This window comes from Sciurus carolinensis, chromosome 9, assembly GCF_902686445.1.
Source record: "Sciurus carolinensis chromosome 9, mSciCar1.2, whole genome shotgun sequence".
NCBI classification, from domain to species: domain Eukaryota; kingdom Metazoa; phylum Chordata; class Mammalia; order Rodentia; family Sciuridae; genus Sciurus; species Sciurus carolinensis.
In genome coordinates, this window is record NC_062221.1 from 3,840,884 (window position 1) to 3,859,164 (window position 18,281).

The 18,281-nt window shown below is 51.0% G+C and overlaps 1 protein-coding gene across 1 annotated transcript in view; it reads left to right on the forward strand.

Moving 5' to 3' along the window:
* Positions 1–18,281, forward strand: part of Arhgef26 (Rho guanine nucleotide exchange factor 26) — a 103,543-nt gene that overhangs the window by 19,194 nt on the left and 66,068 nt on the right. Inside the window, exons 4-5 of the mRNA XM_047563863.1 lie at positions 1,925–1,981; positions 5,123–5,283. Coding sequence (XP_047419819.1) covers positions 1,925–1,981; positions 5,123–5,283 — 218 coding nt within the window. The remainder of the gene's footprint in view (positions 1–1,924; positions 1,982–5,122; positions 5,284–18,281) is intronic.

An 18,281-nucleotide genomic window follows, 5' to 3' on the forward strand; every position in this document is an offset into this window, starting at 1 on the left:
TAGGAGGCTTTATTTGGCCTCAGATCTGAATCCCGTTTTCCAAACGCCATCCACAAGGAAGCTCCTACGGTGAGCGTCATCCCACGTGAATTGTAAGACTCTCCAGGTGCAAGCCCGTCACACACATTTTAAAAAGTAATGCATGAAAAGCCGGGGCCTCAGGTGATTTTGACTCAGGTTTACGAGTGAGGTCACTGTTGTGAGTTGGGAGGTTTGGAAGGTGGTTCTCAGGTGATCTCTCTGTCCTGTTCCCTCCTTCTGTCCCTGTCTGTCTCTACCTGATGCGGTCTCCTGTGGCCGCCTCCCCCTGGCCTTCTCTGCCTTCTGCTTCTGTCCTTGAGGCCCCTTCCAGGACTCTCTTCCTCCGGGGTTCCTGCCTCCACGCTCAGCCTCTGAAGGCACCTGGCCTGCGCACAGCCCGGCACCTCGAACTCCCGCTCCATGTGCTACTTAGTGTAGTGGAAGGGGCCTTGGGAGGACAGAAAGAGCCCTCTTGCTCTGTCCTGTGCACAGTGAAAGGTCCGGGCCCAGAGGGCAGACGGGGAGGGCAGGCCGGGCAGCGTCCTGGCCGCCAGCCGCGGGGACTGCTTGGTCCTAACCTCCAGACCAACGCCAGGCCCCCAGATGAGCTCCCGTCAGCCTCACTGATGGGAAGAGCTTCCTGAAGCCTTCTTTTCTGTCAGGGTCGTGTGGGGTGGGCGGCCGAGGGGCGGCTCACCGCTGGTCCCGTTAGCTTGAAGGCGGTGACGCCGGGCGCTCTGGCACCGTGCCTTCCACAGGTGGCTTCTCCCTGAAAGACCGACCGCTTCAGCTCTGGGGGCCCTCGCTTTGGATGGGGTGATTGTGACCCCCAGCAGAGCTGGCGCCCGGAGGCGCCTGAGCCCGGGTGCTTCACCCTCTTCCATGAAGAGTTTCGGGTCCAGGCTGCATCTGGACGGGGTTGGCAGGGGCCTGGTCGCTGGTGGGCGTGGCGCCCGCAGGTCCCTCTGCAGGGCCGCGTGTTCCGCTGGGCGAGGGGAGGCAGCGCTGAGGGGCTTCGCTCTTCTGGCCGGACTCCTCCTGCCAGGGTGTGCACAGGTCTTTCCTTGAGTCCTTACTGACAGGGCGACCCGGGGTCGGGATGGCGGGTGAGGCCGAGAACATTCCATGATACGGGTGGACGACGAAAGAGGGGTGGGGAATCGGGAAAGGGGCTGGCGTGAGAAGGGGTCTTAGTGATGAGAGCCCACCCAGGACGGGTGCGTCCCCAGAGCAGGCCCCTCGCCCACATGATGGCAGGTGAGGGAGCTGGGGAGCGTCCCCAGAGCTGTCCCCTCGTCCACATGATGGCAGGTGAGGGAGCTGGGGAGCGTCCCCAGAGCTGTCCCCTCGCCCACGTGGCGGCCGGCTAGGGTGCAGACCCCTGGCTCCTGTTGGCTTGGGCTCGCTCAGCTCCCAGGACAGCAGCTCGTGTTCTTTATTACCTGATTTCTTCATTTAGATTTGGGAGAGTAGAACAGAAATACTCAACCTGGAAGAACTGTGTCGTAGACCTTCCGGTTCTTCAGTGCTGAGCAATGCAGATGTGTTGTGATTAAATACTGAGGATTCGAGAAGCCCCGTTCAATAGTTTGCATTTTTTTTCGTTTTGTTTCTGTTTTTTGGTAATTGAAACAAGGGATGCTTAACCACTGAGCCCCATCCCTGGGCCTTTTTAATTTTTTATTTTGAGACAAGGTCGCATTGAGTTGCTTAGGGCCTCACTGAGTGGCTGAGGCTGGCTTTGAACTTGCAGTCCTCCTGCCTCAGCCTCCTGACCTCTGGGGTTACCCACCTGCACCACCGTGCCTGGCTGCTGAATTGATTTTCGAAGGGCATGGAGTTATACCTTACCTAATAAACTGTTACAGTAATGAGTGTGACTCTATTTTGCTTTCTCTCCTAGGTGAAAAGAAACGGGTTGTCTCAGACAGTCAGCCAGGAGGAAAGAAAGAGACAAGAGGTACGCTTGTGCGCTTCTGCTGCGTGGTGTTTGGGCCGGGGGCTTGTGCGGGGGTGGGGCTGAGCTTCCCTGTACTTGTGCCGTGTTGTCCTCTGAAAACCTGTTTTGTTTTGTTTTGTTTTGTTTTTGTAACAAAAGCAACATGTGGCTATTGTTCTAAAGCTACCCACACACAGCCCCCCTAAAAGAAAAATTTTATATATTTTAACATCATTTGCATTCAAGCAGCAAAACACCTGGTCTAGGAGTTTTAGGTCGAAGAAATATTCTGAAAAATGAAGGAGTCTAGAATTGACCAAAGCCTTTGGTGGAAACACTGGAGAGAGCTGAATGAGGAGTACACACCCATCTGTAGCCAGGTGGACCCTGGTGTTAACGCCCCGCCCAGGGGCAGCAGGGCAGGGCTTACGTAGGCTCTGAACTCCCTGCAATCCTTGAGCTCTAAAAGGGCACCGGAACAGGCAGCTCAGTGACAGGGCGTGACCACTCGGAGTTGAGCTCAGTGCAGCTGGAGGAGACGGCGGTGGGGACACCGTGAGGCTTTCAGGCACTCTGCCTTGGACATGCTGCGTGCACAGGGACAGTGGGACCCAGACCCTTTCCTTGTTTCACGGGGATGGAATCAAGCAGTAACAGAGAGGTGCAACGTTGACTATTTAAGGTTAAAGAAAGCGAACGTAGTACAAAACTTCAGGTTGCCCACCACTGAGAATTAACAAGTGTATTACATTTTAAACTTTTCTATATCTTTTTAAGAGAAAATAAAACGTTTGATAGAGTAGAAGTCCTGCATTCTCTTGCTAACCCCACTCCTCTGCTCTCCCCAGAGACAACAATCATGAATTGGTGCATAATTTTCCAACCAATCTGTGTTTTAAAATCATGCATTGTGTGTACATTCATGTGCACTTGTGTTGTAAAATGTATGTTAATTACATAATTCTGTACATATTTTTCGGTTACTTGCCTTTTACACTTGACATTTTTTTGAGAATTCTCTCTGTTAATGCATATTAATCTGAACCATTCATTCCAGGCTGTTGTGTAGTATTCCATTCTGTGAATACCACCTTTCAAATTTTTATCAGTTTTCCTAATGATGGAGAGTGGGTATTACAGACTTTGCCCTCTGTTGTTAACATTGTGGCCTAAAGTGTTTCTCTCACCTTGTAGACAAGGTCCTAATTGCATTATAACATTTCTTGTCTTTTAAATCTTATGTACTTGGGCTTTGTCTATTTCTATCATAATCTGAGAATATTTGTTCAGATTAGTGACATAAAAAAGTAATGACAGCTGGTACGGTGGCCATGCCTGTAATCCCAGCTATTCGGGAGCCTGAGGCAGGAGGATTGCAAGTTGGAGACCAGCCTCAGCAATTTGGTGAGACCCTGTCTCAAAATTAAAAAATAAAAAGGACTGGGGATGTAGGTCAAGGGTAGTGCACCCTGGATTAATCCCCCGCACCCCCCCCCACCACAAGAGAACACAGCACATGCGTACACACACGCACATGCACACACATGCACACACTCATGCACATGCACATGCAGCAACAAGAAAACTCCCAACAGTCCCGAATCTAACTTTATGGTTCCTTTCAGTTCCTATATGTTGTTGTTGACTATTTTTAGCAGGTGTGGATTGATTTGCTTTTAAGTAGTTGGTGACTCTGTTGCAGGATATTTTGGCGATTATTACATGAAACTCGTTAAGCTAGTGCTTATTCCCCTTTGCTGATCTATTCTGTATAGTTGATTATTTATTTTTGCTTCAATCTTTGTATTTTGGATCTGACTACAAAACCCTTTGCTGTTGATGATGTGTGAAGTTGTTCCAGGTCGCTATCTTCAGCCATTGTTTTTGGTCAGGAAGGAATTTTCTTTCGTTTGCCTTATATTTCTAGGGGACAATTGTATTGAGTGGTCATGTAGCTAGATAGGTCAAGTGAGACTCAATGTTCTTCCTCCTCAGACAGTAACGTCACTTCGTTCTCCAGAGCACAACCTGGGCTCGACCAGCACACTTAAGTAAGACTAAGACTCTAAAGCCTGCGGGTGCTCAAGAGGGAGGTGAACCCCAGATTAGCCCTAGAAGCCTGATGTGCCTAATGCAGCCCCCCTGCAGTGGCTGGGCGTCCGCCTGCCTGTGTGGCCGGCTCCCGCCCCATGCTCCCAGGGGTAGGGGCGTGAAGGAGGGCTGGAGGTCAGGTGGTGAGGCCTGGTTGCCAGGGGTCTCCAGGAAGGACGCGGGTCTCAGGCTTGCAGGGTGTTCACGGCCCTCCAAGGAGGACTTCTCCCTGTGTCACGGACCTTGGAGGTTCTGTGTTCGCCTCTGTCAGGGGCAGCTGGATTCCTGCACAGGCGTTGGGGAGTGTGCACAGGTGGGGGTTGGCACGTCCATCACTCACGCTTATCAGGAAACCACTGTGTGCCTGACACCGAGCGTTCCACAGGGGTTCTTCACTCCTTCTTGAGACAGTGACGAGAGTAGAGAGGGTGAGTGGCTTGTCGAACAGAGTCACTCTGGGTCATGTGAGGTTGTAGAAGAATTCCCGTGGCTGATAAGAACCTCTCGAAGGGGCTGCAGTCCTGCGGGATAGTTGCTGTTGTTATTGAGCGAGAGAGAAAGAGAGAGGAGAGAGAAAGAGAGAGAGAGAGAGAGGAGAGAGAGAGAGAGAGAGAGGAGAGAGAGAGAGAGAGGAGAGAGAGAGGAGAGAGAGAGAGAGAGGAGAGAGAACCTGCAAGCCCAGAGAGATGCAAGGGAAGGTGCTCCTGTATCCCCAGTGAGGGCTGTAAATTCTTCCTGTCCCTGAAGCAGCATGCTTGAAGGCAGGGCTGGAGGGGATGACCCCAGGTTAATTTACGTCCCACTGAGATTTTATGACGCCTGCTTCCTCCCCTGCATTCCAGCCTCTGCAAAGGCATGGCCTGGGGACACAGTCTCTCCTGATCATGTCCCCACCGTGCAGTGGCTGTTCCTTGCTCGGGATTTAGGTGCCTGGACCTCGTGTACAGACGGGTGTGGGCCCCGCGGTTTCCCAGGCTTGTCCCTTTGTGCGTTTCCCCACGTCGGGGCTGTCAGAGCTGCGTTGAGCCCTTCAGGAGACCCTGGACCGACGGTCCTTTTTCCTCTCACCAGGCCATCTTCGAGGTCATCTCCTCCGAGCATTCATACCTACTCAGCTTGGAGATCTTGATCCGAATGTTTAAGAATTCTAAAGAACTGAGCGACACGATGACCAAGACCGAGAGGCACCACCTCTTCTCCAACATCACCGACGTGTGTGAGGCCAGCAAAAAGTGAGTGTGCCCCAGGCGCTGCAGCACCAGGCACGGCTTCCTGTGGCCGCCGTGTGTCCCGCATCAGCCCGGCGTCCCTTCCCTTGGCTTCTGCGTCCCTGGAATGAGTCTGAAGCTGTGTTTCCAGCGGCTGGGGGGAGACGGTCACAGGGCACAGCTGCCTAGGTCCCGTCCTTCCCCTCCCCCACACCGTTCCTCTGCCCCTTCTGATCGCGTCAGCAGGTGGTGGTTCTGTGCCTTCTGTGCCACTAGTATTGTAAAATAGAGACCAGCCGATTAATCTTCACGCTCTCGAAACTCGTACTCAGCAGGTCTGGAGAGTTCTCCATATTTCCTTATCCTTTCCCTTTGCTTGAATGTTTCCGTGTGCACAGAGGGTGTCTTACTTAGAACTACTTCGGTATTTAACCCCAGAACATTTTCTTCAGAGTCAGTGTTATGACGACGCCTATCATTGCTCATTTTTATCATTTATTATTCTGGGAGTTTTTGGTGCATAAATACTAGGTTCACGTGTTTTAAAAATCTGTCACACGAAAGGTCTTCCCATGAAAACGTTCCTCCTGGACTGCTGTTCCCTAGCCACCTGAGAGACGAGGAGAGCACACTCTTCTCTTTAGAAATCACTGAGGATCATGTCAGGAAATGAATTTTGCCTTGTGTTTGCTGAAATCATAGCACATTGGAAACAGCGTTCTGCTCCTTGCTTTTTTCACCTGCATCTTGGAGATCATTACGTACCAACGTAAGAATTCCTTCATTAACTTCCACCCTCCTCCTGTCCACGTTTTGTGCTGACGAGACCAGGCCATGGGTCCTGCACCTCTTCCCAGGGTGTCAGATCCTCAATTTGCTAGTGGTCGCACTATTGTTGGTTAATTTATTATCTAATTCAGTGTTGGTGTTTTCTGATTTATAGCTCCTTATTCATTTACTAGCTAGAATATTTCTGTAAAGGACAATGGACTTCCACCTACTAATGTCCCCAGGGGGGACGTTCACGTCACATATTCATTGTTGCTGGCCACTTGCATCTGAGCCATCTTGGACCGTGTTCTTGCTGCTGGGAGCTTCAGGAGCTGCAGGATCGTGTTTTACCTTCTTTCCTCTGGCCAGGACTTGGCCATCCTCCCTGGTGTCTGATGTGAAGTGGATTTTTAAGGCCTCCGAGTGCTCAGTGCTGAGCGGTTTTCCGCTGTTTGTGCTGAGCGGAAAAATTCCCAAATTTACAGGACTGCCTGTGTGGGTGATAGAGGGGACCGGGGTTTGGTTTTAACATGAGCTTTTCCCTTCTTTCTCACCAATGAAAGCATGTTCCATAAACTCTTTTCAAACTTTCTTTTTTTAAAAGACAATATATATGAGAGTTTCCCTTGTGGGGACACCTGCTCCTTCCCAGCAGACGTGAGGGTTCCCCAGGTGGACATGGGGACACCTGCTCCTTCACACAGACGTGAGGGTTCCCCAGGTGGGGCGTGGGGACAGCTGCCCTTTCCTAGTAGATATAAATGTGACTGTCCATTTATTAGTGGGTTGGACTCTAGCCTTCCCTCCCCCTGGTCTGGGCTTAGGATATCTTAGTTCTGACTTTACGAGCAGTCCTGCTGTGTGCTCACGTCATTCTGTGTGGTACCCGTTTTGTCTCTGGGATGGTTTCCCAGACGTGGAGTTGCTAGGTGGAGGTGTGACTGCACATGTGGTTCATTAGTCATTGCGACTCCCCGCGTCACCATGGTGCCATGTTGCAGGACTCTGAAGGGGACACGTGCTGCTTGCCCACAGCCCCTCCAGGAGAGAATGCCAGCAGAACTTCTGGTCTCTGCCAGCTAATGGGCAAGCAGAGTTGAGCTTCCGTTGGTATTTACTTCTCTTACAACCTTTTCCATGTAAATAAGAGCCATCTGAGATACATATTAGTGGTGGTGGTGTTGTTTCTCTATGATGTTGAAATTAATTAGAAGTTGAGGGAAGTACTTACATCCCCCAAAAGTGGGAAAGAAGTTGTCTCCCTGCCGAAACCCAAGAATATTTTCTGAGTCTGCTTGAGCATTGTGGATGTGCAAAGTCATCTTAGCTAATTCCAGGGAATCTGCTTAACAAGGAGAGGGAAACGAATTCTGCTGCTCAGAAAGGTAGAGGCCAGTACAGGCGTCTTGTGGGAGAAGTTGGCAGAATCACTCAGCAAGTAGAAATGAACATGACTGACTCCGTCAGATTCCAAAGTACTCCAGTGCACGGTGGTCCCTTAGCTTGGAGGGCATGTGCCTTGGTTTGCTTGGTGATGATCTGGGGTATTTGGTAGGGATGCTTACCATTCCTTGCAGGCTTTGTGTGTCAGCTCTTGCAGCAGAGTGTGCTGGTGCAGCTTGCTGGCCCGGTCTCTTGGTGAGCGGGGCTCTCGGAGTCTGGGGGGAATAGCAGAGGAGGTGCTGTGGACTCACACGCCGCGTGGCCGTGGGGAGGTTCTGTGCCGTGGGTTCGTTTGCCCCAGCATCACTCTGGAGCAGTGCGGGGCACTGAGGCTTCACTGCAGCCGTGTGGCCCAAGGTGCGAGGGGTCAGCTCCCCTGTTTTCTCATGGGACCCCGCCTATGCTCAGTCCACCGGTGACTGAAGCGTCAAGCAGCACATGTCAGTGCGAGCTTGTGGTCAGTCAGCACGTGGACGCATCACTCCCTGTGGGTAAAAGGACAAGGGTAGAAAATTCTAGGACTGGGAAGTGTGCAGAAATGGTTTGAGTTACGTACATCTACATAGTGAACAATTATACAACCAACAAAAAGATTTAGAGGAATCTTAACCCATTTTATCCCATCGACCCCGATGTGGAACAGCTATAAAATCTTAAACTGAGAAACAAATATACCACGTGTTTTAGCTTTGAAATAATATTTGAATATGTTTCATGTTCACAGAATTGAAAACTTGGGACTTAGTGGGTTAATAATATGATAGAGTTTTCATAGTTCAGATTACAGAGCAGGTCCAAAGAGTGGATTTTAAATCACCGTTAGATTTTAATAATGTGGAAGGTAATTTATCAAAGCATAGAGGTTGATAGAATTGTGACTCTTTTAAATTTCTTAGTGATTTTCTGTAGTTTCAGCGTGTCCAACGCACATCATGTTCCCGTAGAAAAGGAAAAATGGTAAGACGTGGGAGCCAAGGTCCAGCAGGAGGAAGCTGGGGGTCAGGGAGTGAGGGACCAGAGCGGGTCCACCGGAAGGAGTCACCTTGCTTCAACCGGAGGTTAAATCGTATCTTAACATTAATCGTTTATGAAATTCAAATCTTTCATGATTTTAATTAAAAAGCTTTCCTGAATGTAGTAGCTTATAGTAAACAGCTGTTTTGGACTTTCTGTCTGATTTTTATTTTGAAAACGAAATTCACACAATTAGAGAAGCAGAAGGGATGCAGGAGGGGAGGGCAGGAGGGACGAGGACCCGAGCGGGTCACGGGCCTCCCCGGCCGACCACAGTGGCACCTTCCACTCTGGCTAAGATGCGCTAATAAAAACTCCAGGCTTCTCGGCCTCCGTTAAAGGAGAGAGTGCGAAATGCGCTCATCCTGGACAGTTTTCTTTGTTTTCTCTGGAGCTGCAGTTTCGATGGGGCAGCTGCCCGTGTGATGTGTGACTGTCCGACGTCCCAGGCCGTCGGCTCCTGCCTGCCCCGCTGTGTCCTGCGCAGCCCTTGTCTGGTCCACCTTGAAGCTCCCTTCCCACATGGCCTCTGCAGGGTTCAGAGCCCGTCCATGCTGCTCTCCTACTCCTGGGACCTCAGGAGTGACTCTGAGGTGACCCCTGCTTCATGAGCCACCAGGGAGACTGTCCAGGCCCGAGGAAATGTGAAGTAAGCTCTCTCAGAAGCATCTGGTGTCAGCATGGACAGCGTGAGCCGGCTCGGCAGTGCCCTCGCAGCCAGGGCTGTCCTGGTTCTTCCCTCACCAGGCACGCTGAATGGACGTGGAGGTCAGAACAGTGTGGAGGCCAGGTCAGCAGGGTCTGGGCCCCTTTGTAGTGGGCCAGGTTCTTCACTGCTGCCCGTGACCAACACCACGAGGCCCTAAGTGTGAGTCAACATGATCTGAGAACAGGCTGGAGGGGACAGAGCCCACTCGGGTTCCGGCTGGGTTGTTTAGCAGTGGTGTGTCCCTCGCAGGCTCCTCTCTTTATGGTCGGCACTGTGAGCCTCTGACTCCGCAAGACGACTCAGTCCCAGGGCCTGTCAGGTGGCGCCCTCTGTCCTCAGCTGGAGGCCATCTGGGCCAGGGTGGCTGGTGGACCATCCGGGCCCGTGTGCAGAGGCACCCAGGGCAGGGCCCTTCCCCTGAAATGGGCAAATTTGGGACTCCCTGGAGATCCTGGGCCTAGGCCCCTGGCGAGCATGGGGGCTTTGTGTGGCTGAGGAGCTGGTCTCCAGCCTTCGCTGGGGAGCCTCAGCATTGACAGAGTGGAGCCAGGTAGAGGTTGGAAGGAGCTGGCGTGGCGGCGCTGGAGAGAGCAGCCTGGGCTTTGCCGTGGAGGGGAGGATGGTGAGACTGGAGGCAGTGGTGGAGGCCGGCCAGCGAGCAGGACTCCAGATACTGAGACCGGGTCTCTTCTGCACCAGGCGGGAAAGGCCGGGGCTCAGCTTGCTCCAGGCCTCTGCCTGGTTGACCCCGGTGAGGCTGTGCTGGCCAGGAGGCCGGAGGAGGTTGGGGCGTGGCAGGGAAGGTAGGAAGTCCCTGGGGGCTCGCCAAGCTCCAGTGACCCGAGCGAGGCACAGATGGCCGGTGAAGGGGGAACATGGGAAGAGAACTCCAGCAGGCCCCGGGGGTTGGGAGAGATCAGATGGTGGTGCACGGTTGACGTGGTGGTGGTTTTTACCCCCAGGGCTGTTTGGAAATGCGCTTTTTGGTTCCCCTCGTGACTTGGGGCTCTGCTGGCTTTAGTAGGTGAGGCTGGGGTCCCAGGGTTCTCCAGTTGGTGGCAGTCACACACAGGAACCGTCCCCTCTTGAAGTGGGCAGGTGGAGTAGAGCGAGGCCAGGTCAGGGTTTTGTCATGGAGGCATCTGAGGAGGCTTGGGTTGGGACAGAAGGACAGGGCCTGGGACGAGAGGCCCTTCCTCCAGCCCCTGGGCTCAGGTGTGCCCGACCCCGTTCCCTGGGGCTGGGCCTGCAGCCGTTTGCGTTCTGTCCTCTGTAATAGGTGCGCAGGCTCGGAGCCTGCTGAGCCTGCCCACGTGCCCGCTCAGGCAGGGCGGCTCACGGTGAGACGCTTTCGCAGCGCATTGCAGGGTCCGCTCTGACCTCCCGCCTTCCTAGAGCAGGACGCGCTCCCTCGGTGCCGCTCCCTCCCCTCCTCCCTCTCCTGTTCCTGCTCTGCTCCCTGGTCTTCCTTCTGTCATTGCTTTTTAGTTGGTGCTTCATGGATCCACACAGGGCTGGGAATCCCCTGGCTTGTGCACGTGCACACAGCCGCAGTTGGTCGGCCTCATTCCTCCGTTCCTCCCTCTCCTCTGCCTCCTGCCTCCCCTCACCCCCTTTCTCTGCCCCTCTTGTATTTTCATGGAATTCCCCCCACCCACCCTTTTTTCCTATGTTTGGCTTCCGCATGTGACAGAAAACATTCGACCTTCAACTTTGCAAGTCTGACCCACTTCACTCAGCATGATGGTCTCCAGTTCCATCCATTTACCAACAAATGCCGTGGTCTTGCTCTTTGTGGCTGAGTAGAACTCCACTGTGTGTGTCTAGCACATCGTCTTGATCCCTTTGCCTGTTGATGGGCACCTGGGCTATAAACATGGATGTGCCTGTGACTCTGGAGTGTGCTGATTTTAGATCTTTTGGATAAATACCAAGGAGGAGGTCGGCTGGGTCATTTGGTGGTTCCATTCCTCGTCCTTTGAGGGCCTCCATACTGCTTTCTGGTGTGGTGCACTAGTCTGCAGTCCCACCGCAGTGCACAAGAGTGCCTTTCCCCACGACCTCGTCAGCATTCACTGTTACCTTGTTCTTGATGACTGCCTTTCTGACTGGAGGGAGCCGCGAGCTTAGTGTGGTTTTGGTTTGCATTTCCCTGACTGCTAGGGATGTTGGCGTGTTTTGTTGTCTTTGTTGACCATTTGTGTTTCTCTCGAGGAGTCTCTGTTTAGTTCTTTTGCCCATTTACTGGTTGGTGTTTGGTGGAGGTTTTGAGTTCTTCACTTATTCTGGATGTGGAGCCCTGTCAGGTGCAGCTGGCTGGGGTCTCCTCCTGCCCTGTGGGCTCTCCCCTCACGCTCTTGATCCCTTTGCTGTGCAGAGTCTGCTCTTCAGCTTGGTGCCATCCTACTTGCTGATACTCGGTTCTATTCGTTGAGCTTACCTTCTCATGGGATGCCAAAGCCAAGTCCTGTAAGTTCAGGGATTGCCAGTGCGGCTTCCGGTCAGTGCCGGGCAGAGCCGTTGACCTCCCGACCTCCTGCCTTCCTCCTGTGCTGTGCTGACTCCTGCTGCTTCAAGTTCACGAACCCTCCTCGATTCTTGATCTGCCTTTTAAGGGCCAGTTATGTCCCGAAAGGCCCCTCAACCCCTAGAATTAGGAATGACGTGGCTCCTTCTACTTAGAAACGAGGAGACTTTCTTCCCAGCCAAACACCTCACACAGCAGGTGCTTTGCTCTTTGCTTAGTTCCCTTTTTTGTGGGGGGTGGGTACCAGGGATAGAGCTCAGGGGCACTTAACCACTGAGCCACATCCCCAGCCATTTTTATGTTTTATTTTGAGACTGGGTCTCAGTTGTTAGGGCCTCGTTTCCTTGCTGAGGCTGGCTTTGAACTTGGAATCCTCCTGCCTCAGCCTCCAGAGCAGCTGGGATCACAGGCGTGTGCTGCTGCACCCAGCTGCTTTTCTGTGTGTGTGTGATTATTCCTTTACGAATATCCGTGTGCTCACAGAGTAATTTATAGATAATTGCCGTATTAGCGTGAAAGACCTGTGTCATTAATCTATATTATTTTGCAACAGGATTTGATCTAATTGCAGTTACTTAAAATTTAAGGTATGTGAACGATGAATACCATCAGGAAGAGAAATGATCTGTTGCCCAAAACTGAATATCAGCTGCGCTTTTCTGTTTGGAAGCTGAGGTCTAGGTGAGGTCTCTGTGTTAGGATGTTTTCTGAGAACAAAATTTAGGTGTCTTTGATATCTTGTAAAATGTCATGTTTCTACCTTCAGTTCTGGGTTTTCATCCCTCCGTCCCAGTGAAGCCACAGTCTTTTGTGCTGTTATTTGTACCTTATAAAAATAGGCAGCTGAGGAACTTCACAAGGTTCTAGTTTTATTTTTTAAATTTTCCATTAAAAATTAAAACATGGGCTTTTCTTTGGGAAGTCACTGGAAGTTTGAACCGTGCTTGTCTTCAGTTTTCGCAGACTACAATAAAAATATCCATCAGTGTGCTTTTGTGTCCCGTGGACCTGAGCTTGTTCCCGACATGTAATGAGCCGTGGACGCCAGTTCCTGCTTTGTGTGGCAGTGAGTGACAGCGTCAAATGGGACCGACACCCGGCACTGCTTCCCCACGAGCTTGTTTTTGCCTGATTTTAAGCAGAGTGTAGTGAAACGGAAACATCACCAGACATGAAGCGCTCTTCCTAGCGTGCATGCTTTACGAAGTGACTGGACGTCACTGAAAAATGGCATTTTGTGCAAATAATGGCCCAGTGTCTCTGCGTCCTGAAACAGGCTTTCTATTTGGTCATTAAAATTCTGAACTTCTCAGTGCGCTGACCACATACCAGCTAACCTTCAAAAATCTTTGATGGGATCAGTAAGCCTGTCATCCTTCCTACCTCATAAAACTGAGTTTTAAGAGCGCATTCGCGTTGCACCGGGCCGGGGAGCGTGGAGGTCAGCTTGCGGAACCTGTTTGGTTTTGCTTGGAGCGTGGCTGCGCACGGTGTTCCCCAGGGGCCGGGCTTGCTCTGCCCCTTCATGTAACAGGCAGACCCTGTTCATTCTTCAGCTGGTAGTTCAGAGACGGTGACAGCCAGAAGCTGCTCCCGGTGACTTTCTCTGATGCCGTCTCTGTCCTGAGATGAAGGGTCGGCGTTCCGTGGAGGCCGCTGCAGGCCTTCCACAGCCGTGGCTGTCCTGGCGCCTTGCTCAGCCCTGGTCAGTGGTCGGCATCTGAACTGAGAGTGAAATCGATCAGTAGAGATGTGAGCCTCATTGCAAGTAGGGAAACAGGGGCTGCAGGTGTTGTGATAATGGCTGCGGCCCCTTCACTTCAGAGTAGAGGAAAGCACTGCAGGTTCTCTGAAGTCTTTTGTAAAATTGAGCAAGAGACATCGTCAGTCTGAGATGACTGATCTGAGACCTGCACTTAGTCCTTTGCTCCCTTCTGAAGTCCCAGGAGAAGTGACCAGAAGGTCAGTACCAAGCTCACAAGGATAAAGAAAACAAGGAGAGGAAATCGAGTGCATGCCTGTGAATGCGGGCCTTGGGAGGCCGAGGCAGGAGGAACACAGATTTGAGACCAGACTCAGCAACTTGGACCCTGTCTCAAAATAAAATTTGAACAGGGTTGAGGAGGTAGCCCAGTGGCAGAGCACTTGCCTGGCATGTGTGAGGCCTTGCTTTTGATCCCCAGCACTGCAAAAAGAAACAAACAAAAAAATAAAAAATAAAAAATAAATATAGCAGCAGCAGTTTTTTGGAACCTGGACTTTCAGTAACTATTCCAGGCAATTCCAAGGACATTTGAGTTAAACGGCAGTGAGGAAGACCAACAAATAAGCAAATTTAATTCCCGGAACCCCTGGAAGACTCAGGAATGGCTGGAGTTGGGGTGAACCCTGACCAGAGGGAAAGTCTGGTGGAGAAGTCGTCAGACCCCAGACCCCTCTGTGGCTCTGGATGCCTGGGCAGCGCCCCTTTCTACCACTAGACCCAGGAACCCAGGCCCACATGGAGGGTGGCGGGCCCCAGACAGGCGGCCAGGATAGAACCATGGTGAGGCCTGAGCCGTCTGCTCCTTGGGAGCTCAGCTCACCCTGGTCCTCCATCCTTCAAGGGCGATCGGCACTGTATGGCTCAAATAGCATTGCGTGATTTTTATCAGTGACATTTACGTTCAAATACATCGTCATTGTCACCACCATTAAGTTTTACAGACAGCGACAAGCCGAAGTTTACAACACCCTGAGGTGAATCCTCAAACTTTAACCATGAATCCATTTTATATAGAAAGAACTCAGAAAACTTAACACAGACACTTCAGAGAAGAAGAAGTAAAATAGATCAACAAATGTATGAAAAAATGTTCTACATCTCTAGCAATTAGAGAAATGCAGATCAAACTAAGATTCTGTCTCACTCCAGTCAGAATAGCAGTTGTCAAGAATACAAGCAACAATAAATGTTGGCAAGGACTTGGGAGAAAAGGTACACTCATACATTGCTGGTGGGGCTGCAGATTGGTGCAGCCACTCTGGAAAGCAGTATGGAGATTCTGCAGAAAACTTGGAATGGAACCACCGTTTGACCCAGCTATCCCACTCCTCAGCCTATACCCAAAGGACTTAAAATCAGAATACTACAGTGATGCAGCCACATTAACGTTCATAGCAGCTCAATTCATAATAGCTAAACTATGGAACCAACCTAGGTGCCCTTCAACAGATGAATGGATAAAGAAACTGTGGTATATATAGACAATGGAATATTACTCAGCCATAAAGAAGAATAAAATTATGGCATTTGCTGGTAAATGGATGGAGTTGGAGAATATCATACTAAATGAAATAGACCAATCCCAAAAAACCAAAGGCTCTTTCTCTGATATGCCGATGCTAATTCACTATAAGGGGTGGGCTAGGGAAGAAAATAAGTAGTTTGGATCAGACAGAGGGGAGCAAAAGGAGGGGAAGGGGCCTGGGCATAGGAATGACAGTAGAGTGAATCAGACATCATGCTGTGTGCACATATGGCTATATGGCTGGTGTAACTCTACATCTTGTAAAGTCAGAAGAATGAGAAGTTATACTCCGTTTATGTTTGATGTGTCAAAATGCATTCTACTGTCATGAATAACTAATCAGAACAAACAAAATACTAGTAAAAAATGTAATGTGTGGGTCAAGTGCTTGTTGACTAAGTCTTAGCTTCTTCCTCTAAGGGGAGGATGGTCTGTCCAACCTTGCAAGGTGGTTTTGAGAGTGAAAGGAGAGACTGCAGGTCAAGCGGAGCCCGACGCCAGGTGAGCTCTCCAAAAGCAGGTGCTGGGTGCTGTTGCCACCTGCTGACCCTCTGTGTTGACGCTGCGTGCCTCTGGGTTTCCCGCTGGTTGACTTCGCTCTGGACACCTCAGCCTCTGCCAGCATTGATCCAGGGCTGGGTTAGAGAACAGGTTTTCTTTTCAAAGCAGAACTTAGCACAGTGTTTTCATGAGTTTGTTTTTAAAGGTGACCGTGGCAGTTTCACAGCATCTTAGCCGGGATCTCTGTGTTGACAGTGAATGAGGTCAGAGTAGTGGGTTCCTGCACAATCACCGGCAGTGCGGTTTAGTTGTTGTACCTCAGGTGAGAGCTGAAGGCTGAGTCTTTGCTCTCTGTGCCAGCCTGCTGTTTTCCCTGAGGGAGGAGGAGGGAGAGAAGAGGAGGGAGAAGGAGGAGGGAGAGGGAGGAGGAGGGAGAGGGAGGAGGAGGGAGAGGGAGGAGGGAGAGGGAGGAGGAGGGAGAGAGGAGGAGGGAGAGAGGGGAGGAGGGAGAGAGAAAGAGGAGGAGAAAGGAGGAGAGAGAGGAGGAGGGAGGGAGAGAGGAGAGAGAGAGGGAAGAGAGAGGGAAAGAGTGAAGAGGAGGGGAGAGAGGAGGAAGGAGAGGGAGAGAGAGAGGAAGATGGGGAGGGAGAGAGGAAGATGGGGAGGGAGAGAGGAGGAGGGAGAGAGAGAGGAGGAGGGAGGGTGAGAGGAGGAGGGGGAGAGAGAGAGGAGAAGGGAGGGAGAGGAGGAGGGAGAGGGAGAGAGAAGGGGGAGAGGGAGAGGAGGAGGGAGAGAGGGGGAGTGCTGTGCACAGTACTTCAGAGCAGACCTGGGCCTGCCGCGCTGCCACCCGCTCTGCTGGGTCGCCTGGTCTGTGCGGAGCTGTGGGCCCGCAGCCTGCTCTCTGCCTCCTGGCCAGCCTTGGCAAGCTGCAGGAGCCCGTGGGTTCTGAGTCGTCCGGTGGGCTCTGGGCCTGGACGAGGTCCTGGCTGGGGCAGCGGGGCTGTTCCCAGGCGTGGTCCCTACTGCTCCCCGTCTTAGTCTGGAGTGGAGCTCGGGGAAGAGCCCGGGAGGCTGGCTTGGCTGCACTCTGGTCTGCATTCCGTTCTCAGCCGTGGACTCTGAACCTTGCGTGGATGTGGGTTCTGCCAGTTGTGAGCGGAGCAAGCAGGACCACACAGTTTTTCTGGCTGATGGAAAAGATCTTAATGTAAACTTTGTGATCCAGCCAAGTTAAATTCTGCACTTACTTCAGCTCACTGAGGGGCGTTTGGTGGGCTGTTCCGAGAGCAAACTCTGGTGAGCTTCCCTTGCTCTTGGCGCTGCTGCTTCTGCTGTGTGTACTGAGCACTGATTTCTCCAGCACCTGGCTTAATCTTTGATAGCCTGTTGTGAAGTCCCATCCTTTCCCTTTTGCTGGTCAGGGGATCGAGGCCCAAATTAATTATATGAATCTGCTTAAAGTCTTCTGCTTAAGTGGGATCGAAACAATGAGTGCTTTGATTCCTCAGAACACACTCACGTAGGCTACTTGTGCAAAAATACACACGTATAGTATTTTTTAAAGTTTTTAATTAATTTATTTTTTGGTGCCAGGGATTGAACCTAGGAGCACTTAACCACTTAGCCACACCCCCATCCCTTTTTATTTTTATTTTGAGACAGGGTTTCACTGTGTTGCCTAGGGCCTCCTAAGTTGCTGAGGCTGGCTTTGAACTTGTGCTCCTCCTGCCTGAGCCTCCTGAGCTGCTGGCTTACAAGTGTGCATCAGGGCACCTGGCATAGGTACAGCATTTTAAGTGCAGTTTGGAGTCTCGTCTGAAGAAACAGCTTCCGGGTTAGGCCTCTGCTGAGGATGATGTATCCAGAACATCTTTGGGAATGGCTCCCTTTGATGTACCCCACCCAGGGAACTCAGCAGAGAGAGGTTAGTTTTACTTCCCACAGGAACATCTTTGACCCCTTAGAATAGAGGGACCTTAAAAGCCAAGCACATCTGGTTTCCCGGGACAGCTCTGTGACTCCTCATGGACATCGCCACCCTGTCCTTCCCTCAGGCACTGTCCCCAACCCCCCGCAAAGGGATGTTGTGTCTCCATCTCAAGCAGCCTCTGCCCGTGCTCTACAGGTAGACAGATGGTCCCAGAGTTGTCCTGCGGTCCACGTATCAGGTTAAAACGACGTCCGAATAACTTCTGTTGAACACTGAGGTACTTCTAGGGTGAGCTGAGGAAGAAAAGAAATGTGCATTTGGAAAATGCTGATTTCATTCAGAGTATAGTTTTTCCCTTCTTGGTCTGAAAGATCTGAGGTGTCCAAAATAAACTCTTGTAGAAAAATTTTGTAAGTCCCTCTTAGGAAGTAAAAGACTTCTTTATCCCTTAGTGGTAATGTAAATACTGAGCAGTCCACATCAAAATTTATTTTAACTGCTTAGAACGTCAACTGTGTAAAAAGCTGCGAAGATAGAATTTTCTTGATAAATTTTGAAGTCACTTGTCTCTATATTCCCCACAGTCAGGCGAATGCTGCTTTAAATATTAATTAAGTTTATTTTTACATGTTCTGTGATTTTTTTAAGGATGTGGATTAAATCATTCAGCTTGTGTTTTTGGATTTTAGAGGTATATCTGTAGAAAAATGTCCCAAAGAACATGCATACATGATGGATGGTATTTGTTAAAGAATTTAACGGATACTTTATCTGTGCCGTGTTTTCTTTGGATTTTAAAAAAGGCCTCGGGAAGTGATTTGGACTTGGAAAAAA